Raw genomic sequence first — 24,377 nt, 5'->3', positions numbered from 1 at the left:
CTAAAGACTCTGGGTAAGTCTCTCGTAACCAGGACTAATGTCTGGCAGAGGGACTCCCAGGACCCCCCTTGTTAGACTGAGAAAAAGGTCTTACTCACTTCAGGGTTAAAATTAAAAAGTTCTTAAGTCCAGCAAAAGAGCTGTGGAGTCTCTAAGGTGGGAGGAATTTAGCACTAAAATGAGACTTCTCACTTACAGGCCCTAAAAACCAACAGGGAGAAATAAAGCAAACGTTTTAGCAGTCCACTAAAAGGGACAGCAGGACCCCCAAAAAATGAATTCTGCACTAATTAAATATTACCCAAAACACAGTTTACGATAAAGGATTTCCCAAATTGTTTTTGCTGTAAATTGTTTACACAATAGGCTGAGACCAGTCACTTTTTTCTTTTTTCCAAAGCACTTTAAAATGTTTTTTGTGGTTTTATACAGCACTACATCTTTTATGGATTGCCGTTTTCTGCTTTTGCCATTTGTCTGGAGTGTTTTATGAAAAATTGAAGTCACATTTCTGACCGCAATGCCACCTGGTGATATGACTTTGCTTCCTTTACCTTTTTCTACCTTCTTATAAAAGCACCACTACCTATTCGAAATTGCTAACATTGCATTTTTTTAAAAACTTGTTACCTATTGCAGAATTGTCTTCCTGTTGCTAGGTGTGTTAACTCCTGACTGAACAGATTCAGGGAGATTTAGGACACGTTTTTATCCTAGAATAGTTATTTGCAAAATTATACGTGTAGAAAATGCATGTGAATTTATGGCCGATTAGCTCTTTGGAGTGTATGTGACTTGTATCTAATCATTACACATTGTTTTCTTCACAGACACTACTGTTTAAATACCCCAGAGATTCTTCCAAAGTTGCTTCTTGCTGTCAAGTGGAATTCCAGAGATGAAGTAGCACAGGTACTGTAAACGTGATTATGGTTTACATCATTGTTAATGCATTGTTATGCCCCTCCCTTGTCTTATGTTGGACTTAACCTAGGCTCATTTCTCCAAAGAGGAGCAAGAGTGATTATGGGCTGGAGAGACACAATGTAGGCAGACAGAGCCATAAAGGTGGCCATACAGATAAGTGGCATTCCAGCCATTTGTATTCCTTTAAAATGGCGCAATACTCATACCAAAGAAATGGGTTTGAGCTCTTCCAAGTGTACTGCAAAAAAATGTGGTCAGACTGCCAGTCAAGTAAAGAAAGTAAGAGTTTGATATTCATATTCTTCTTCGTTTGCTCTTGGTACTTTCTCGAAGCAAATGTGTGTTGCTATTACTGTTCTATTAACAGAGCTGCTTTTGAAGTAGAGGACGCTTAAGGGAGGGGTGTTCAATAGATGCATGTTTATGGAGCTTCTTCTGCTCCTTTTCCCAATATCTTCTCCAAGCCTTTGTCTTCATCATACTTTTAATATCTAACTTGTGCTGTTGCCAGATTCAAGCTCATTATAACTTGTCCAGTTCAGTTCCTCCCTGCCTTGTTAATTTATTTTTAACACAATCACTTTTCTGTGCAGTCTAGCTATCTGGTGGCATATTGCGTATTGCTAATTGCTCTTTATGCCTCCATTCTGCTGTCTTTGATCTCCTCTACGAAACAACATCCCATTGTGGCAGTTATCCATATTGTCTGGAGCCTTTTCTCTTTCTTTAACTCCGATTGATTCCCATTCTCTGATTTGCTTTTGATGCTCAATCACGGTGCTTAAGGACCAGTAAGTGGGGATTGTGTGATCATTTGAATGCCTCTTAATCTAGTGTTAGGAAAGATTTTTGCTTTGCTGCTTTACTCCAATAGACGTCTATGGGACACCCTTCATTTTTGCTTGTTTTTGAAACCTGTCCCAACCCTTTCGAGGTAATTCAAGCCTTCTGCTTTACTTCTCTTGCCTATTTTCCCCATTCTTATGGGGACAACTAACTATCAGCAGTGAGAGACTGTCTCACTTTGTGAATTCTTGAATTGTTAGAATGCACTCGCATCACCTTACAGTGAAGTGCAATTGGGATCATTTGTATCCTTATATTGTTTTATATAATGGCTTTTTGGTCATTGATTACTTGTGCCTTAGACAAGCTCGTGGCAGCAGTGATATTTTACCCTTTCACTTGTACACTTTTGCATTTACCACAAATTGTTACTAAAAGTGGCTAGCCCAATAAGATGGCTGTGCCACAAGGTGTTTTGCTTGTCATTTGGCCATGTTATTCTTTGGTCTGCTTCCCGCCTTCTCAGGTAATGAAATGCCTTTTATGGAAATCGCTTTCCCAGGGAAAGCCATGGTTTTTGCGGGCAGATGGGCATTACTGTGTGTGGCTAGAGGAAGAGCCTGGGACTGTCTAGTCCTAATCCACATCTGTTGCCTGAATGTCTGTTGCTGGGCAGATGTTGTGGCCATGATTGGATAGTCATTGCCTATTTGAATGGTGCAGATCCTTGCCATTGGTGGGTATGGGCATGCTCCCTGCATGAGTCCTAGATAAAAGGAGGGCTCACATTTAATCATTGGTCGAGACCAGTTCCCCACGAAGACGAGCAGCCTGCTGACGACCCGAAGAGGGCATCTGTAGCTGCCCAGCATTGGACTACAGTGCTGTCCCAGTGAAGCCCTACTGCTCTGCCTGATCCCAAGAAGACCCTTGTCAGTGCTTAGACCCCGGAACCAGTGGGAACAATCAGGCTTGAACCTTGCTTGAGGGTCTGTGCCTGCTGAGCCTTCAGCAGTGTCCCTGGGTCACCCTGTGGACTGACCAGCTCTCTCCTGACGTACCTTGCTGCAGCCATGGCCTTTCTGCATACATCCTTGGACTTTGGAGGATGTTCAGTTTATCAGGAAACTCCCTCCCCCCGACCCCACACCCCCTTGCATTTTCAGGCTTCTTGCATGGGCCAGTTCCTGAATTCATTACCTGAACATCACCTGTCGCCCCTGATCATGGTGACTCCCGTTGCAACACTGCTTCTTCAATGCCATGAGGTGTTCTAATACCATTTCACTCTTCATCTTAGTTAGCCATCCTGGCCTGGCTCTTTTGGATTCAAACTTTGCAATACTAAATTAAGGGCTAGATGTTGGGGAAAATTTTAATTTCTGTGCTAAATTCCTCCCTCCTTAGAGGCCCCCAGCTCTTTTGCTGGACTTTTTAATTTTCACTCCTGAGTGAGTGGTACCTCTCACTCTCTCACTCACATTTCCCTGTTGAGGAGTTTTTCACTGTTTTTGGAGTCTGACAAACTCCATAGGCTTCTACATTTTGCATAGTGACACATGGCACACTCAGTGCAGTGGCACTGAGGAATCCTTTGGCTTTCTCTCAAGGTTCAAATACATTTTCCTGGGTGAACTACTGTTCCCAAGAATAGTAACAGTGTGCATTTTTACCGCAGGCTGAACCCCCAGCTGCAGTACAGAATCCGCGGGTGTCCATTTTGTCAAAATGGCCCCTGTCTTTTTTTCGCCCTTTTCTGTTTGTGAGGTCTTTCTTGGCTGTTACTCTGTGCATTGACAGGTTTGAGCCCTTTCCGTGTTTTGCCTTTTGCTGACTTCAGCCCTGAAGCCCGCCCCTGGCTCCAGTGTGTCTGGAAGGACAGGATGTGAGAGGGTCTCGAAACTCCCATGTCCTTTGTCTCTAGGTGTGCCTGATCGAAACCAGTACTGATTGGCAGGCTGGCTGTCCGGCAAGGACAGCCACCCTGTTGTGTGATTGACAGCCTAGGGCTGTGAATGAATGCAAACAAGCTTAAAAGGCAAGGTTCTTGAGACTACAGGCAGAGTTGACCACTGGAAGCAACATCCGAAAAAGAAATCATGAAGAGAAGCCTTCTGCAATCTCATGGACCTGGAATTGCCCAGTGAAGCCCTGCTGCTGTGCTGACCACCTTTTGTGTATCGACAGAGAAGCTCCGAGCGGAAAAACCTCTCCTCTTGGGCTGGTGGGACCAACTAGCCTGTGACGAACTCCGCGTTGGCGCAATCCCTAACTAGCTTGGCCTCTCCAGTCTTGGAGAAGCCCAATGCCAGAATGCCAGGGGTTGAGTGTCCATAACCAAGTGCAACGTCGTCCGCGGAACGAATCCGGCCAAAAGCTGCAGGAACTTCCTCAGGACACTCCAGAAGGAGGAAATCCCGATCCAGAGTGCAGGACCGAGGGAGCAAGGAAAGTCCAAGCAGAGATATTCGTTCTGAGTTGCGCCTTGTAAGAGTTCATTAATATTAACATTATGCCCAAATTGTAGTTTGTCTAAAGACTGATTAGGGCCCACCATTCTATGGGAGGAAGTAGTCTTCTTCAGATCGTCCCTGTCTCTTGGAGTGATAAGGTCAGGACAGCAGTGGTGGCTTAATGTTAGGTTAGGTTTTCATTTATATGCCTAATCACCTTCACATATAAGACCCCCAGAACTTTTGCTGGACCATTTTTTAATCTATCCTTTCCTATAACATTTTGGGCATCTACATTTTATTGTTGCAGCACACAGAACTTTCTGTGCAGTGTTGCTGGTTTGCCCCATGAGCATCCCTTTTTATTTTCCCTTGACTTACTTGCAGAAAACATGCTCTCAAGGGTAGAGAGGGATTTTCATCCTCTCTCCATTTTCTGTTGCACCCCATCTTGAGTGGAGTGCTATCCCCTTTCTCACTGCTCCTGTAAAAATTTCTGTTAGTGACAAGCTTACGGTTATAGCTGGTGGCAGTAGAAATCCTTTACTGGCTTTTTTTGCGTGAGTTTTTACTCACAGGGTGTCAAAACAGCCGCGGTAATGCACAGTAGGGTCACCATTCTGCTAAAATGGTGGCTTCCTTCTTTTTTCACTATTTTTAGTGTGCTTGTCCTTTCTTGGTCCTTCTGCCGTCCTGGGTGGGGCAGGTCCTGGTTGTACTTTTGTCTTTGGCAGGAACCCTCTGTGTAGCCAGCCGAGGCTCCAGAGTCTCTGTGAAGGCAGGAGGTGAGGGAGGAGTCTGAAATTCCACTCCCATGTGTCTTCTGGTGTGCCTGAGAGTATCCAGTACCCACTGGGGGGGGATGGCTGTCCTGATTGGATAGCCACCCGACCCTTTCTGTTAACTGCAGGGAGCGTTTACAGAGGTTGTGTGGGTTCCTGTATGTCCGGCCTGGATCTGGAAGCTGAAGGAAAGTCAACCACTGGACCAGAAGATCCGATGAAGAGAAGACTGCTGTAGCTACTTCCAGCGACTGAAGATACCTGCCGTGCAACTGCTGCCTGTGCTCACCCCTTCCTTGATATGACGCGAGTCCCGAAAACGACTACTCAGACTCATAGACTGTTTGGGACCAATCAGTCTTAAGAAGAGCTGAATTTTGAGTCATCCCACAATGAACTGTCACCCTCCTGTGGTGCAAACCGCCAATACCCTGGGACCTCGAGTCTGAGTGCTGTGCAATGTCTTCCAAAGAACGAATCTCTGGTGGACTTCCAGAAGTAAGATTCCACCCCTCAAAGTCCCCTCACCAGAGTGCTGGACCGAGATAGCAAGGTGAATCTGTTCGGCGACGACCGTCCTTCATCTTTTACCTTGAAAAGGGCACCAAATCCACAGAGCTGCGAGAAGCACTGAAGAATCCTTTGAGAGCCTTTTCTGTTGATTGCTGCTGCAAGTTCCCATCAAGTGTCTGTTCTTTTGTCACCAAGACGGAGTCCTGAGCTGTTGCATCGTGAAGGTGTCCATCTGCAAGCTCTTCTTCATTGCTGTGGTACTGTGTGGCTGAGGGTAATACTACCGAAAGTATTATGGTGCTCCTGTTTGACTACTGTGGTGATTCATGTAGTTGGGAGTTTCCTCATACCGTTCGCCAAGGCCTAACACTGGAACACATCTAGGGAGCCTTATACGAAGTCCCTGAACACTTCCTTCTAACTCTAAAGTCTGTACTTACTTATTGGACGAGAAATCCTTGACTTTCCTGTATCTGTGCCTGTCCTGCTTACTGTTGGCCACTGAACCACCAGTGCCCCCCCCTGCCTTTGAGATCACTCATGCCTTAGAATAAGGAAGGACTTCCAAAGTATTAGGCCTCTGCTAGAAATTATGACCAGTTTTGCAAAGTACTTACTTGCTAATTTGTTAGTGCTGTAACTGTATCTCTGAAATAGAGTAAGTTACAAAGTGTTAGTACAAAGTACTTGCCTATGAGTTGCTTATAGCCCCTCTGAAAAGTATAGTTATTTACGTACTTTTGAATTGCATTCCAGTATTCTAGAAAGTAACAGTTAGTATTACTGTATTATTCATGAAATATATTAAGTGTAACACCAAGAGGGTTTTACTCATCTTGAATAGCATACATTCATTCTAAATGTGCAACATTAGGTTTTGCTAACTTTGAACTGCTTACTGCCTGTTGGGGAGATTTTTCATTTATGTGCCAATTCCCTTTAACCTTAGAGACCACCAGCTCTTTTGCTGGACTCGGGGCTTTTTCATTTTGACTCCTCTGTGTGTGATTTGTTTCTCCCCACTCCCTCATGTGTTTGTCTGACTAGAATTTTGTGTTTCTTACTGTTAATGGAGTCTTGTAAACTCCACAGGCATCTGCTCTTTGCATTGTGACACACAGCAACTATTGTGCAGTGCCACTGATGTTCAAATGCATTTTCTTGTGTGAACTACTGTTCCCAAAAATAGTAAGATTACTTTTGTCTTATTTACCTTTTCTTTTGTGGGTCTAGCACTCACCACCCTATGTGGAATGTTGGGTGCGTTACGTAAGTAACTCTTTTCTGATGCTTGTGGATCTGCTTAGAATCACATGCTGTGCATGTAGTCCGACATCTATCGGCAATCGCAGTGTATTGCATCTTTTTTTCAAAGATTGAAAGGGACGTCGACATGGGCGTGACTGTAACACTATCCCTAACTTGACGTGTAGTGTACCCAAAATCCCTCACGCGTCGAGGTCCCACCAGATTGTTTTTTTCTGCCAACCTAGTTGGTCGCTTATGAGGAGCTCGTAAGAGTTTATATTCCTATATTTATTCCCACGGCCTACGTCGTAATTTAGACCACCGGCGGCTGTATCGTGGGTTTCCTGGCGCCAACCTCTGCAACTGCTTGGCGACTGTTGACCGCGTGGCCCTGGCCCTCCGGCGTGGCCTTTACAGTAGGGAGAGTAGGGCCCTGTTTGTTTCATCTCTCTGAGAACGCATTTTCTTCACCGCTCTCTTTCGCTTGCCGGGCTGGCTGCCGATAACCTCTGCTAAGGAGAGGACTCCTTTTAAATTCTGCCAGTCTAGTAACAGCAGATTTCCCTGAAAAGGCACGCATCGCTGATGCAATAAGTGTCTTCCTTGTACCCATAACGAGCGCTCGTGTAAGGCCTGTAAACTCTATCGGCTTAAGATGCTGTAAGACAGGTGGACTAAGCGGTGGGTGGCTTACGCTATGCAGGCTGAAAACCTTTCCCCCGCTGGCGCTTCAGACGAGGAATCTGTTGGCATCCGTTGCTCCGATTCAGAAGCCATCAACCTTTCTGCAGAGCCTACGCTCTCCCTTGTGTCTCTCCCCGGCCCCAATAGGCAGGCCGTCTGCAATGTTATGTGGAAATCCCTCCCGGCGACAAGGGCACCCACGCACCACATGTACTTAAGCACACAACCCCTAAGGCCTCTTCGGGGTGACCAAAGAAGACCTCAATGCCCATAGGGCTGCCGAAAAAGTTGTCGCTACCTTCCGAACCTCACAGGTCAGTGGTCTCCCTGCAACCGCGGCATGTGAATGGGCATAAAACCCTTTCTGTAACAGGCGGTTCTCTTAAAACTTCCACTACTGTTGGCCTGCCGTCCAAAGGCACTCTAACGCCTAAGGACTTGGTGGTGTCGCCGAGTGCAGCAGTGCCTACAGGTGCCCCGAAACACACTACGCTGTCAATAGGGCTTCCGAAGCATCGCAAGAAGCTTTCATTACCATTTTGGCAGCCGTGGAGAGGGACCCCCTGTCCCCAGAGGGACTTTTCTGAGGCCCACAAGCCTCTTTTCAAGGCCTTACATAAGAGTTCACCCCCTTCTAGGTAGCCTGTTCCTCCTCCTGACCCTTCAGCTTCCTCTGAATGGACTAGGGAAAGGTTTGAAGAGTGTATGGCTAAAATGGCTGAGTTCATCAACTTTTCAGACAGTATGACAGTGCCTCAAAGAGACATAGGGAAGTGGACTCATCCCCCATCCCCTCTAAACCCTGGAAACTTCCCTCACCCGGTGCCCAATTTCCCTCTTTGGAGGAACCACAAGAACACCACAATAATATCTTTTGGGGATGACCCCGAGTACCCGGCCCAGGATGTTTCTTACAAAGGTTTTAACCTTTATGACCAAGACCCGGTCTATTAAGACCCAGACTGGAATCAGGCGGAGGATCAGAGCTTGTGATCCCCCCCCCCCCCCCCCCCCCCCATCCCTCCTCCGCAGAGAGATTTGTCGCCAGTGGACGACCAAATGCTGTTCAAATCCCTCTTAAAAAGAGCAGCCAACCATTTTAAAATTGCTACACACAAAGCTGCCCCAGACTCGTGCTTCATGGAGGACATGCTCAAGGAAAAGACTCCAGTTAGCTGGGGGAACCCAGACGTGGACTCCCTGCTCACTGTGCTCAGAGGCAAAGCTCCACCTCACTGATGAGGCCCAACAAGGCTGAAACACGTGTATGGGGTTGCTGTTGGTACTCGTGTTCAGAAGGGAATTGCAATAGCATTTCGGTGCTGGACTGCCCATGTGGGCGGGACAAAGACTGACATGGATATTTCCCATCTGTGAAAGGTACAGTGATCAAAAAGCGATGGCTGCAAACTCTCAAGAAATAACACAGAACAGGTTATCATGCCATGTTCTTTCTGGAGAGGGGCGCCTGCTACCTTTTTTTGAAAAAATCCTTAACTGGAAACGGCAAAAAAAGGAACACCAGACTTTAAAGTATCTTGGCCAGATTACAGTTAAACCCTTTCACCAGTGCGACAGCACTAACGCTTGCCGGTCCTTTCGTGGCCAATCCTTCTCCCTCTCGCCCCAAGGTCACTATGGCTCGTGGGGGTGCCCCCTGGTCCCCCGATCAGGGCTCCTCTGGCAACTTCTGGCTGTTATTAGCCAATGAGAGCAACCAGGAGGCTGGAGCCGGCCCAGATCGCCTGGAACTTCATGTTGAATGTGAATTTATCATTCTTCTCCTCCTGGCTACCCCCGCAGCACGACATCTGCTCCTGCAGTCCTCCAGCTTGCCTTTCCATCGCCTAGACTGCCTTATAACTCCTGGATAAGCATGTGTTGATTGTGCTACTTAGTGTCCATGGTGCTATTTTGCCGCATTTCCCAAGGAATCCCACGGTTATTCTCTGCTTATCAAGAATGACAGGAATCGCATCCCGTTTCATCTCCACCTACTGCTGGGTCTATTTAAATCTACTTTTCGCTTTTTGATTTGATGATTCTCACTGCACTTTGGTCTTTCTAAAATGGCTGCTCCGCCTGGCCTTGTCTGCAGCCTGCCTAGCTCTCACCTCCCATTTGTTGCCCTGGCTGTTATTTGCCAATGAGAGCAACCGGGAGGCGGCCCAGATCACCAAAGACCCTGTCTACTCCCTGTCCACTTCAGGACATGCCAGTGCGAGTTTCCCACTGCTATACAGCTCATGCCCATGGATCTTTCTCCTGCATCTGTGTTAGACAAAGTTTGAATGCAGTACCCTCTGGGAATACTACAAACAACTATGACTACAGGTATAGCCAACCCAGCCTTTCGAATATGCTTGTACTATACTGTTTTGGTAGCATGTTGAGCAGCCAGGCCTATCTCAAGAGGGGAAATCTGAGCCGTAGTGGAGTTACACAAAGATTCACCAGGTATTCAAATAAACTCTTACACTCAAGGTTTCTTGCATAAACAATTAATTTATTTATCAGTCAGTTATAAAGCCTTCTTCAGAAGGGAGCAATAGAATAGTAACACACAAATATACTTCAACATTGTACTCTTTGAGTTCCGAATCAGACCAGGCCCTTTTGGGATGGCCCACAGGCACGATCTACACCCACAGCTGACTTCAGTAACACGGATGCTGGGGACATTAATACCTTACTGTTGGCATTCAGAATACTCTTTAAAAAGTAAGTAAAAGGCAGAGGTTATTAGAATGTAAGAGACCACAAATATTCTTAAGCAGTGCAGATACTTTTAGAGTTCACTAGAAGAGTCATTCAATTCAGTAGGCTAAGCCAATGTCAATAGGCAAAAGTCTTAGATAGGATAAAGCACTTCTGGTAAGTAATGGAAAGGTCTTTGCACAAGTTCTTGTGAGTCTTTGAAGAAAAGAAGAATCACATGTAGGACCACAAGCTGATTAGACATGTGAGTTGTGGAAGTTAAAAGTACTTCTACAGTAAGAGGTAAGTTCTCTTAGACTTGTTTTACAGTACCTTAGTAAAGAAGAAAAAGATGCAGCTGAAGACTTCTGTTCCTGTACAGCTCTGCAGATCTCACTGTTCCTGGGCCTCAGTCGTGGGGACAAGAGGGAGGACGTCTGGGGACTCCTGTACTGTACTGGCACCGTCAAAGCTGGCAACCGGCAAACTTTACTTTCAGTGGCTGTTTCGCGTTTCAGCTCCTTGCGGTACAGCAAATAGCAATAAGCGTGGTTGCTGGCTATCAAGATGGACCTTACTCACTTCTGAGGTCCTGCCCTTGACTGAGGGGGGTCAGGCTTGGTTAGTCCTGCTTCGTGGGAGTCCGGAGGATCTTCCAAAAGCTTTGTGCCAGCATACAAGCAACGCACACAATATGGTGTCCCTCTCCCTGGCTCTATGGTTTCCTATAGAAACTCTGAGGAAATTCAACCAGCTCCGAGATGGGTGTCCAGGTGACTTACTTGGGAGTTGATTGGTCCCACCAACTCAAAGGGAGAAGACGTCCTTGCAGGGGCTTCTATGTCGATGTGAACCTGGCAATTTGGACCTGCAGCAGGGCTTCACCGGGCAAACCAACGGTCCAGGAGTTGCAGCAGCCGTCCTCTTCAAGCTCTTCTTCGGTTCCTTTGTCCAGTGGTCGACTCTGCCTTCCAAGCCAAGAGACTCGCCTTTCAAACAGTGTTCTCCCATTCATTCCAGCCTAGCTGTCACTCACCCAGTAGGGTGGCTGTCCTTGCTGGACAGTCAGCCAGCCAATCACCACAGAGTGCATTTGGGTCTCCTACGAGACTAAGCATAGGGAGTTTCGGGCACCTCCCTCACTTCCTGCCTACCCGAGACACTCTGGAGCCAGAGGCGGGTTTCACTCCTGAAGCCCGCCAAAGGTGAATTAGCAAAGAGACCAAACCTGGTTTGGCACGCAGAGAAAAACTCTAGAAGGACCTTTCCACAAAGACCTGGTGAAAAAAGAAGACTGGGCACCATTTTAACAAGGATGGCCGGACGCCATTTTGAAAAAGATGGCTCCCGTGGTTAATGTTACCGGATCTGCGAACTGTCACATTAAAGGCAAACCTTGGTAGTTTAAAACGAAACCACTGCTACCAGCCAGTCAATTGAGGAAAGGGTAACATAAAAAATATTGCATGAGCATTTAGACACCGGGGATACTAATTAACTCCTCCAGCAATCTATTGGAAGATAGTGTTTGCTGGGTCTAGCAAGTACAATGCTAAGTAAAGTGAATTTCACTTTACTGCTCTGGGAAACAGTAGTTTATCCCAGAGAAGGTATCTAAACCTTGGGATATCTAAAAGACTTCCCTGTGCCACTGCACTGAAGGTGCTGTGTGACACAATTGTAAAAGATGATGCTCATGGAGTTTGTCAGACTCGATAACCACAAGAAACACTGAGGGTACTGCATTCAAACTTTGCCTAACAATCTGTGTCGCTGCCACCCTGCAACATGGGGTAGGCACCATGTATTTTGCCTTACTGGACTCTTGCATCTGTGTGTGCGGCCACCATGCAACATAGGGTCTAAGTCAATGGATGTGATCACCATGTACCTCTCATTTGCACTTTGCTCATGTCTTGCACTTTCCACTTTGCTGTAATGCACCCCTTACGCTTCCTTTCTGTAACTGAAGCACTGTAACTAATCTCTTAAGCACCTAGATACCTCATGGTTTTGTGCGATATAAAAATAAACAAATACAACTTCGAGGAGCAGCAGAGAGGATCCCGTAGGGGCAAGGGCAAAGGTAGAAACTCTGCTCGCAGGCCTCCACCTCCAAGTGACTCGCCTGTACGGGTCCCCTCCAAAGCTTCCCTGGTCGGGGGTCACCGGTCTTCATTTATCCACGCCTGGGAGGGTTCACTTCAGATCATTGGGTACTAAAGTCTGTTGCCCACTGTTATTGTATTGAGTTTCTCGAACCACCTCGCTACCACCCACCAATAAGCAGACACCTGTCACCAGAACACCTGCGCATTCTGCTGGAAGAAGTACAGGCTTTCTAAGTCGTCCCCCTTCTCCAGGTAAACAAGGGTATTTATTCAATTCATTATACTTCCTTGTACCCAGAAATAATCTCACCTTGTGCCCTGTTTTAGACCTGCACCCTGCGAACAAGTATGTCAAAAGTTCAGGATGACAACCCTTCAGGAGGTAATCCCACTGCTGCAGTAGGATATTACATGGCCACATTCGACATGAAAGATTCATACTTTCATATTTCAATGTTGCCAGCGCACAGAAAGTAACTCGGGTTCATGATCGAGGACACCCACTGAGGACACCCACTATCAGTTAAAGGTTCTCCCCTTTGGCATTGCCTCAGCCCCAAGGGTGTTCACGAAGGTAATGGCGGTAATGGCGACTCACCTGCGTAGTCAGTCAATCCCAGTCTATCCCTACCTCGACGACTGGCTCATAACAAGGGATTCGTACGGAACATGCCAAATACCCAGAAGACGCTAGTTCTCCTTTTCAACATAGTATTCTCTATCGACGAAAAGAAATCCAGCCTGACCCCCAGCCAGGTCAAGCAGTTTCTGGGGGCTCTAATTTGAACAGAAGACTGGCCCGTCTTCCACTCCAAAGAGAGGGTCCAAAACATGCTGTTCCAGATCCCTCACTATGTAGCCATCACCAGGTGACCGTATGCAAAGCCATGCGACTGCTGGGGATGATGGCTTCCTGCGTCTTCCTAGTTTCTCAAGCAGGTCTGTGCATGTGCCCCATGCAAGAGTGGCTCTCTAGCCAATGGTGTCAGTCCAGTAGCCAGTGGGACGATCTAATGGTTGTCTCAGCAGCCCTCGTTCAGTCTCTACAGTGGTGGTTAAGGGAAAACATTCTGCAGGGAAAAACCTTTACCACCCCCGCATTAGAGGCCACTTTCACCACAGACGCTGCTCTTCCTGTGCTCAGGAAGAGGGTGGGACTAGCCCACAGCTAGGCAACAGGGGTGCTCCAATCTTTCTGTGGCTGAGCAGTCAATGGCGACTCTTGGGATGAGAATAGGGTGGTTGTGGCTTTTTCAGTACTAGAATGTCAGCACAAAAGCCATTCCAAAATAGGCTTTATCGTCTGAGAAGTTATCCGTGCTGCAGGTAAGAGAACCTTGATATGAAGCATCTTTTGTTTGTGTCTTAATCTGATATCAGTTAGTCACTAAGATTGTCCAGTGTCCCTCGTATTATATGGGAATTTAACCCACTACACTGGACAGCGGGGGAGCTAGAAATCCAAATTGCTTAACCCAAGTCCATGCGCTCATCAGATTCAATGGGACAGATTGATCATTTGCTGAGTGGGGTTAGGCTGCAGTACCCTTCAATGTTAAGGACAGCCTCATTGTTATGAATAGGGGTCATTTGCCTAGATCTATAGTTGCTATAGGCCCATAATAGCTGCAAAAATGTGTATGTCTACCGAGTCAAAGTTGCCAGTGGCAGAGCTGTTCACCTGTTCTTCCATAGGTTCTCCACTGGTGACAAGGTGCTTCAAGAAAACGGAATGAGAACTGGTTCACTGGAGAAAGCCCAGGTCACTAGCAAGGACAAACACCTCTCGCTGGGCTACATTGTAGTTCATTGTGCCGTTTTAAGGCTGTACAGATTCATGTGTTTCAGTGGTCGGAATTCAAGGAGGAAGGCACACTCCTCACTTTACCAGCACTGTGGGCCTTCCAGTAATCACACCTCTTTGCAATAAATCCAAGCCTTGGGTGAGCAACAGGGCTTCTTAGTAAACCGCGGTCTATTGAGGCTGTTCTGACCTTGTTGGGCAGCACCTATCAACCTGTCAATGCTCATCGCTCCAGAGGTAATATCCTCAGAAAACAGCAGAGCTGTGATTTCAGATGGATATTGGCAGGTTGCCGCAACAAGGTGTCCACAAGATCTTCGAATTTGGCATTCTTGTAGTTTGAGATTCATCCCAATGTTGGAAAAAGCAATGGAGCAAATTCCAATGTCATAAAGGAGTCTGCAAAGCTGTGCACGCACTTTGATCCTTTCCCAGCCACATCCCGAGCAAACATTAGATGACCTCCCTTTATTCCCAATCACTGTATTCAAGCATCCAACCAGATCTGATCTTTCCTTCTTCTGCCCTTTTGTCTAGCAGTATTTTCCACGCCTTTCTGATGTGCGGAGGTCAAGATGGTGGCAGTGAGTCATGTTTTACATTTATTTCCGGTGCACTACTGTGACTCATCTTTTTTATAGTTTTAATACAATTTTTTGTAACGCATACAGAAACTGGCTGCTCCTCAAGGTTTGACGTGTCCTTTAGTCATCTTGCTTTTTGGTAGCCTTCCTGCCATTTGAAGCTGAAAACCCACAAATAAGCTCATGTCCTTTCACAGGACCCTGCTTTGCATTCCGAGTCACTGCTTTGTGTGACTGGAACTGATTGAGATCAGGCAGTTCCAAAAACATTTTCAATCACATTTACCAGGGTATGGATGTGTTTTGCTGGGCAGATGTGGGGTAGCTAGTTGGACAGCCACTTGGCGCTGACACCAGCCTGGATTTTGGATAAGAGTGTCTGAGGTCACCCACTGGAAGCACGATTGTGAAGATACAGCTGAGAAGGACTACTGCTGAGTGGATCACTATTACCAAAGCCAGCTACCACTGTATCCTGTCCAGTGACCAGGAAAGATGTACATCTGTGCCTACCGCCCCTTGTCAAGTGGGCAGATTTGATCACTTGTCCCGCAATGCAGTCCTGCCACCTAATTTCAAAAGTGTACCTGGTGCTTCCTGGGAGCAGACCATCCACTGATGAAGCATCTTTGCTGCACTGAATACAGTCTCGACTTGAAGTTTGAGACATGGCAGATCTCAACTTTTGGCCCCGGAAACTTGTCGGCTGCAGCAGCTGCTCTCTAGCTTGAAGAGTGGCCTGTCTGAAGCCTGTTTTTCACCATGATCCGACCCTTCCAAACTCTGTCTGGGTATCTTCGACTTATTATCCTTCATGATAATAGGAGTGGTCATGTATAAGGTGGCCTTTTCTGCCTAGCTGGGGCATCTCTGGAACCGCATCTCGTTCGGAGACTGGAACAACTGGTCCCCAACCAGACCCCTACTTTAGGCACTGCACCTGCAACCCTTGGACCACGTGACACAGAACCAACGGCGAGAGTAGTTATGCCCCAGCGATTCTTTCTTACCTGGGTGGTAGTTTTGGGATTGATTTCAGGGGACAAGTGTAAATCATTCTTTGTCCCCCCTCTCTTCCCATAGAGATTCAACAGGCGCATAGTCCAGTTACTAACACACTACCCTTATTTGACCATAGCTGGTGGATTTTTGTTTGGAAATCCATCCAGGGAGATACCTAAATGAGTAGGAATTTCCTTCCTTTTTGGAAAATCATATTTTACTTAAGTGTGCTTTTACCTTTTAAAGACCACTTACCTGTTAGTCATCTCTTCCTGAAGCTGACATTTGTGACTTCCATTTAGGGGGAATTCTCATTTCTGTGCTAATTTCCTTCAACCCCCAGCTCTTTTGCTGGACTTTAGGACTTTTTAATTTTAACCCTGGAGAGAGTGAGCCCTTTTTCTCTCATGTATTTTGATCTGATTTGGATTATGTGTTTCCTTTGTTTTTGGAGTCTGACAAACTCCATAGGCATCTACTTTTTGTATGGTGACACACAGCACCTTCAGTGCAGTGTCACAGAGAAATCCTTTAGATTTCTTTGAAGGTTTAAATACCTTTCCTTGTGAGAACTACTGTTTCCAAGAATAGTAAAGTGAAATTGACTTTACTTACCTTTTTCTCCCTGTAGATCCAGCACAGGCCATCTTATGTGGAGTGCTGGGGGGGGTTACTTATTAGCCCCTTTGTCTACTTACTCATGTAACATTTTTTATGTTACCCTCATAACTTTAAATGGCTGGTGGCAGTGGTTTAATTTTCCTACCATTGTGCTTTTCTACTGTAGGCTGAATCCCCATTGTGTCTGTCTGTTTGTTTATTTGATATATAGCGCAAAACCAAACCCGCAGGTAGCCGGGAGCAAACATTACAAGGATACTTGAGAACTTCGTTACAGTGACATAGAGATAGACAGTAGGACAATTCAACAGCGTTACAGTCGGAGTTAGCTTGTGCAATTCTACGGGTGTCGGCCGCCTGGAGCTAAGTCACAGTCAGCCTCCTTTTTAGTTATGGTAGGAAGTAGTGAAGTTCCTAGATGCCGAGCAGTGGTGGTCTGAGGTTCCTATGGGCTACTAGGGGGTCGGGTTAGCAGTGGGCATAGTCGGGAAGTGCCGATCAGGGCGAGTAGTTCCAGTAGAAGAGGATGAACACTAAATGTCATTAGATCTAATCCATGACAGAACCGTGCACCTGAAGCTTGGCTACGGTTGGTCCTTTCTAAATTCTAAGGGGAGTTTATTCCAGGTTTGGGCAGCTATGACTGGAAAGCTAGCGCTGCCAGCTGTACTCTTTTTGTATCTAGGTACCATCAAGGTGTAAGCGTTAGTCATTCTAGTGGGGTGGTTTGAAGTTCTCTTGTTAATTCAATTAGCGAGATAGGGAGGCGCTATATTATTGAGGCATTTGGATGTAAGTGAGACAATTTTGAGGGTGATCATGTCTTTAATTTTTAGCCAGTGGGTATTCCTTCTGGCAGTAGAGACATGGGCTCTATTAGGCATGTTTAGAGCTACTCTAAGAGCGTTATTTTGCAGTGTTTGGAGTTTGTTGAGGATATACTTGTTAGACCCCGCATATAGGGCATTGCAATAGTCCAATCTGGATATGATAAGTGCATTAGCTAAGGTGATGCAGCTAGCCTGAGTTAGGAATGGTCTACATGCTCGGATCAGTTTACAGGTATAAGCTGTAGAGGACGCTAGGGAGTTAATTTGTTTTTTAAAAGTGAGTGCTGAATCCAAATAGACCCCAAGGGTTTTGACTGCAGGCATCACTTTGATGACATTGGTGTCAATGTTAAATGAGGCATAGTTTGGGTCAAGTTTTTTAATCGCTGTCTCTGTGCCGAGGATCAGAATCTCAGTTTTATCGTCATTCAGGCATATGCCATGGGATGCCATCCATGCCTGAATGAGGAGATATATCTTGTTTACCAAAGCTGAGTCTTCCAAGAAGTTACCCGAAAGTTGGATGAGGATCCGAGTGTCATCTGCGTAATTCGTGTAGATGACGCCCAGTCTGTCCAACTTGTCAAACAAAGGTTTGGTAAAGATGTTGTACATAGTGGGAGACACACATGATCCCTGGGGGACACCGCAGGAGACTTGTATGGGATCAGCAGCTGCTATGGGGGAGAAAACTCTCATTGTCCGGTTAGCAAGGAAGGATTGTATCCAGGTTATGGCATCACTTGAAAAGTCTGTCAAAATGGGCCGGTCTTCTTTTATTTTGCCATTTCTTGTTTGTGAGGTCTTTCTTGGGTTTTACTCTGATTACCAGACCAGGTTTAAGCCCTTAGTTCGTTTTGCCTTTGGCAGGCTTCATACTGAAACCCGCCTGTGGCTCCAGTGTCCGTAGTCTCCTTGGTTACCTGAATGCACCCAGTCCTGATTGGCTGGCTGTCTGTCCTTGCAGAACAGCCACCATGCTGTGTGAGTGACAACTAGGCTGTGTGTGAATTGGAGAAACCTGCATGAAAAGCGAGGCTTCTTGGACTGAAGACAGTTGACCACTGGACGAAACATCCGACAAAGGAATCGTGAAGAGAAGCTTGCTGCATCCTCCTGGGCTGTTGAGCTACCCGGTGAAGCCCTGCTGCTGTGCTGAAACACCAAATTGACTAGAGAAGCTCTGGAAAGGACGACTTCTTCCCTTGGGTTAGTGGGACCAACTAACCCAGAGACAAACTCTGCTGGAAGAAACCTCCACAACTGGCTGTACTTCTTTGATGCTGCTGGAACCGAGGACCAGGGGTAGAGTAATCCATAGTCTAGTGTAACGTCTGTAAAACGGCCAAAAGCTCCAAGAGTCTCCTGAGGACCCTCCCGAAGCAGGACAACCCAAGCTTGAATCCCCTCACCATAGTGCTGGACTCAAGGAGTAAAGGAAGCCCAGCCGGTTTCCAAGATCCGCATTGGTGCTGTTAACCGCGCGCTGAAACCGTGAAGTGCCGCTGAATTGAAAAGAGCCTGTAGCTGCCGCCGACCTCCGAACTGATGTGCAGGAGTCCTTCAGACGTCCTCCTTCTTGTCCCCACGACTGAGGCCCAGGAACACAGGATCTGCAAAACTGCATCCAAGACAGAAGCCAACTGGATCCTCTTCTTCTAACCTAAGGTACTGTGCTGACTAAGGGGTACTTAGCTCTTGCTTTTCCCAGTTGAGATTTGCAGTAGCTGCTTTTCTAGAGTTGATCTCAGCTTAACTTTCACAAGTGTAACCGCTTGTGGGCCAACAGTGATTTTCTACAACAAACTCTCTAACTCTGTGCAAGACATTTTGCTATCTAAGAAGTGCCTTAGCTCTATAGACTTTGATCCAATTGACTTTGGCTGTCCTGGCTCCCTGCAGACTCTTCTAATCCATTGATTTTGATTCTAACTGTCCCTCATAGGTGATGCATTGTTTTTTAACTTATATTGCTGGCAAAGGTTTTATCTAGACTTCATTGGGAGATTTAAAAGTGCTCACATACTCTGCGAACCTGTAAACCCCTTTCCTTCCCTTAACCTTTTCTTTCTACCAACCTCAGAATGTTACCAAATGCAAAGTGATCTATAAATGCCATTACTGTCCTAGTTAGGGAAGTCACCTCAGGGTGTACGAAGTATGAGGCATCTCTAAAGAGTATCTACTTGCTTGACCTTGATTCTGAGAAGGTATTGGAAGTGTATTTGTTTTATTGTTGCACGTTTCCTTTTGTAAAGAATGCTTATTTAAAACTGACCGTTAAATAATTATTTTACTAGAAAACTGAGTGCAAGTGTTATTTGGATACTTGTATTTGTGGATTTCGATGCTACAGCTTTACAACTCACATTTACCCCTCTTGAGATAAGTCTTTCTGCTCAGTCACTCTACCAACTTATGTAGTACAGACCTGTGGGTTACCTAATACCAAGAGGTCAAGTGTGGTGTAGTCTCCCACAGGGTTACTACTACAATTCTTGCCTAACACTTCAAAACCCCTACCGCGCTACTTACCTGTGGTATAAACTCTTTAGAACACTGGAACTTTGCTTACCTGGCTAAGAAAAGAATGCTTAAGCTAAGGTAACAGCCTTATGGTTATAATGTATATGGTGTTATATTTAACCACTTTTCTTCTCTACACTTTATTTGAAACATTTGCACTGTTCTTTTGCTCTGCTACTTTTGACTGCATGGGATTGTAGAGTTTTGTGCAGTCCCTCTTTGGAGCTACCTATTGTGCACATACATTCTTGTATGTGTGTAGTGTATGGTATCTTTGAGGCTTAGCTGCATGTTTCTTGGCCTGATAAAAATATATTTGTATCCATTACTGTTGACCTCAATTACTCGACAATCTGGAAGTGAGTTGATTGTACCCATATACCAAACACCTGATCTCCTAAGTCTAAGACTTATCCCTCTGCCTACGGCACCCAGAAGGAGTTTGGTTAGACCAATTGTGAATAACTTGTGCTCATCTGCTAGGTTTGTCTTCCACTACCGATGCCAGTGTTTGATTTGAAAATCCCTCCTAGCACATGGGCAGGATGTTTTAAGAGTACCTTTAACCTGAATTGCTAAGTGCAACAATGTCATCTGCTAGAGTAACCAGTTGATGTTTGCTGTTGTGGTAGATAAGAATCGGGAGACTGCCAATGAGGCATATTGTCTGAATACTTATTTATACTTTCAACGGAAAAGGAGGCCTAACCTGTCCCTAGGCCTAAGATTATAAGCCCTACTCTACAAAGAAGTAAGTGTGATTGTCACAATGTCTTATGTGAAGGAAGTCCTCTGTCCAGAATCCTATTCTAACCTGAGTTCTCTCCCTACCCCTGTAAAGAAAGACCTAAATACAACTAAGAGATGCTACCGGCCAGTGGCCACATAAAGAATGACTAGTTTCTGACCCCCCAACTCATATGTTTCTTCGCATAGGCTTCTCGCCTATGTGCACAGTCCCAAACATGCACCAAGTGTCCTTTCATTCTCTTTCCTTCACAACTCTTGTCTATCAAAGTCGTTCTTCCTTCTAATCTGTGATCCTTTCAGTCTCTCCCCTTGGTTCTTTCCTCACACTTGGGTTGATCTTTCTCCTCACACTGTGGGTTGTCAGTCTCTGGTTTGCCCTGCTAGGGAAGTTTTCCTAAAGTTCTACTGGTAGTAAGACTTTAGTAAGCCATCAGTGGTTTGTAGATCTCCAACTTGTAGTATCAGTCTGTACTAACTGAGGACCTTGGTGGAGTGGCAGAACAGTAAGGCTTATCTTAAGAGGAAGAGGGGAGCTGTAGGTAAGTAAACTGAACCTTAGCTAGACATGCACATCAAAGAAACTTACACTAAATTCATATAAAATTATATATTTATTATATCTACACCAGAATCACTTCAAATACATTAGACATTTACACTAGAACAATTGGGAATACTTGAATACACTTTAAAGGACACTTTCACTTTTGTGTTTGTTCGCAGTTATATTTGTAGCAACGTTAGAAAGGGAAAAAGCAACGTTATCGTATTATCGGTTAGTACGCGCACCTGTGGTTTTTAACAGTTCATACAGTAATACATTTACTCTGCAAACACATATAGTAGTCACTTAAAGGGAGGAACATGGTTAGTTAGTGTAACTTTAGCCTGGTTCAAGGTTCTAGAGAGGGTTTCTTCGCACAGCAAGTCTTTAAAGTCCAAAAACGTAACCCTAACTAAAGGCAGTTCGGAGAGGGCTCAAAGTCTTGACAAGCAGCGGATTGGTTTGGGAGTCTAGCAAATTGGCCTATCGGTTGACCGGCAGGCTTTAGTCAGCCCCCTTTCCTTAGGCTCTATCTGCTCTGTCCGCTGCCTGGTCGGTTCTAGGAGGTCTTCCTGCACCCCTCACTAGCGCACTGGGGCTGGCGCTCCTACACTACTCTGAGAAACTAGAACTATCGTGACACTTTCACTTCACTGCACCATGGGTTACTCGCCTCTACCTATAAATGCTCCTACCCTTCTAACTTTCCCACCTTCACCCCATCTCACCTGGACTCCCACTCTTATTGCCTCCAGCTGTGCCCTGTGGCTGTACTGTGTTCTACCTTTTGCTAAATTCGCATCTAGCTGTGCCCAGCGGCTGTACTGTGTTTTTGATTTTGGCTGTGCCCAATGACTGCATTGTGCTACTCTATCCTGCTGCTCCTGTCTTGTTCCGCTTCTCCTGCCTGCGCTCCTGTGCTCTCCCCTAGTGTTCCCACCCCCTCTCTGCTCTTCTACCCCCTCCTCGACATCACCTATGGCGCTCTCTGTTTCTCCCATCTTCTCTAACTGTTTTGCCATTGACTATCCTACCCTTCTCACTAAATCTGGTAGGAATAAGTTAAAAAAGGATATCTTGGTCGCTAATCCTGGTCTCCCCATCGCTGACACCCTCACCAGCACATCCTCCAGACAGACCCTCACCGACATCCTCTTTGTCGTTCCTTCGCCAGACATTTCCACTCCTCATATGGTCTCTGTGCTCTCTCCTTTCTCTTCTCCCATTAATGGTGGCACCCGGTGGGAGGCCCTCCTGGCCCCCTTCCACTCTTCTAAGGTAATCATTAATGTCTACCTGAATGGCACCGTCCTGGTCCAAGGCCATCGGGCCAACCTTCTCCTCTTTGATAGACTCTTCGCCCCCCTCATCAACTTCCTTCCGTCTCCTACATTGCCTTTTCTCTCCTCTCCGGCTTCCTTGCCTCCCACCTCTGCCTCATCCTTGGCTACCTTGCCCTCTCTTCCTTCCTCTTCCACCCCCCTCGTGCCCCTTCTACACCTCCACAGGGCGTACCTCTGATTTGTGCCCCTCCCCGGAAGTCTTTCAAGGTTGGGAACCTTCTCCATATTGCCACTCTCAACTCTCGATCATCTGTCGCACTCCTCTGACATCTGCCGCCTCTTGGAGGCACTCAACCTCAATGTCCTAGGTCTCACCGGGACATGGTTCACGGCCAGTTCTGTCACAAGTTTTGACACTCTCCTCCCTGATGGCTGCAAAACCTCTCCGCACCCAGATCCAACCGTCCTGGAGGGGGGTGCAGCCTTTATCTTCCCAGAGTGGATTCCTGCCTCTGTGATTCCTATGCAACCCTACTCCTCTTTTGAATGCCTTGTCTGTAGGCTTTTGCTCTCTCTCTCTTCTGGCCACTCTCTCACCATTGCAACTATCTATCGCCTGGTCAGACAACTTCTTTCCTCTCCGAGTGGGCTGACCTCTCCTCCTCCTAGCCTCGACCACTCAACTCCTCATCCATAAGGACCTCAACATTCACCTGGATGCTTCTTGTCGCTCCACTGGACTCTTTCGCAACCTCTCTGACTCTTTCTATTCTTCCCTCTGGCCCAATTTACTCTGCAGGGCTCACTGTGGATATTCTCATCTCCTCTGCCCTCTCCCTCTCTAACCCTCTCACCACTCCTCTCTCCTGGAGCGATCCCTTTCTCATTTACTTCCATCTCTTCCGCTCTACCCCGCAGCTCCAGCACCGCCACCTATCTTCTCGGTCATCCGGCCCATAAAACGTGTCTCAGTTGGGGCTTTCGCTGCAACTTTATCTCACGCTCCTCCACCTCTGGCTGACTCTCACCCTGGCACAGCCCTTTCCAAACTCCACTCCATCTCTGATACTCTCGATGTTCTTGCCCCTGTCATGAGGATCTGCTTGAAACCCAAAGCCAAGTGCAACTCTTGGTACGACTCTGACCCCATCACCCTTAAACACATGTGTAGGGTGGCTGAGAGGAAATGGCGGGCATCCTGTGCATCCTCTGACAAACGGGCCTGCCGCCTGCTCCAAAGGCAATACCGGCTCTCTGTCCGCACTCAGAAGAGAGCCCACATCCAAACCCGCACCTCTACGGAATCGAACAACTCGGCCAAACTCTTTAAAATCTGCAAGGAGCTGGCCAATCCTGCTGTAGTCTATACTTTTCCTGTCCCCTCCCAGGTTCTCTGCATGACCCTGGCTTCACATTTAATCTCTAAAACCCAGGACATCCTGTGCACCCTCTCATCCTCCCCTCGTCTTCTCTCTCCGCTACTTCCAGCCCCCCTGCAGCCGCCTCTCCTTCCCATTTCTCTTCCTTTCCTCTGCTCTCCCCTGACGAGATTTCTAGAGTCCGATCTATGAAAGTCTCGTCAAAACAGGTTCTTACCTGTTTGTCTAAAACCATCAAGGACCATATTGACACCCTCGCTCCTGCCTTGGCCGACTTCTGCAACCACTCCTTCGCCACTGGAGCTTTCCCCCTGAAGCACTCTCTTTTGCACCCTCTTTTCAAGAAACTGACAGCCTACCCCCCTCCTGCCCAGCTTACTAATCTCTATCACTCCTTTCCTGGGCAAACTCCTGGAAACGCTGGCCATCTCCCAGCTTAACTTTCACACTGACTCTGTTGGTTCTCTCCATGACGATCAGTCTGGCTTCAGAGCAGCCAGAAGCACGGAAACTGCTACCTGCTCTCCAACCTTGATTCTAATATCCCCTCTGTCCTTATTCTACTCGAGCTTTCTTCTGCCATTGACAGTCACCCATGCCATCCTGCTCGGCCGCCTCCGTGATACTAGGTATCTCTGATCAGTCCCTGGCCTGGCTGACCTTTCCTCTCCAACCGACCCTCCCAGGTCCAACTTGGGTCCGTCCTTTCCTCTATCTCACCCTCTACTTGTGGTGTTCCCCTGGGGTCTAACCTCTCTCCCTGGCTTTTTAACCAATACCTGGCACCCCTCGCCCACTGCATTGCTGCTCTCTGCTCCGAATTTCAGTGCTATGCGGATGACACTCAGCTCGT

At 46.7% G+C, this 24,377-nt stretch overlaps 1 protein-coding gene across 1 annotated transcript in view; it reads left to right on the top strand.

Moving 5' to 3' along the window:
* The window catches only part of PIK3CA (phosphatidylinositol-4,5-bisphosphate 3-kinase catalytic subunit alpha), a 1,010,697-nt gene that overhangs the window by 330,875 nt on the left and 655,445 nt on the right, over positions 1 to 24,377 (top strand). Inside the window, exon 10 of the mRNA XM_069618695.1 lies at positions 831 to 912. Within this exon, the coding sequence (XP_069474796.1) occupies positions 831 to 912 (82 nt within the window). The remainder of the gene's footprint in view (positions 1 to 830; positions 913 to 24,377) is intronic.

This window comes from Ambystoma mexicanum, chromosome 10 (genome assembly GCF_040938575.1).
Source record: "Ambystoma mexicanum isolate Mex_15411 chromosome 10, UKY_AmexF1_1, whole genome shotgun sequence".
NCBI lineage: Eukaryota > Metazoa > Chordata > Amphibia > Caudata > Ambystomatidae > Ambystoma > Ambystoma mexicanum.
Note: the sequence above shows the minus strand (reverse complement) of the source record. Positions and strands in the feature narration are given on the sequence as shown.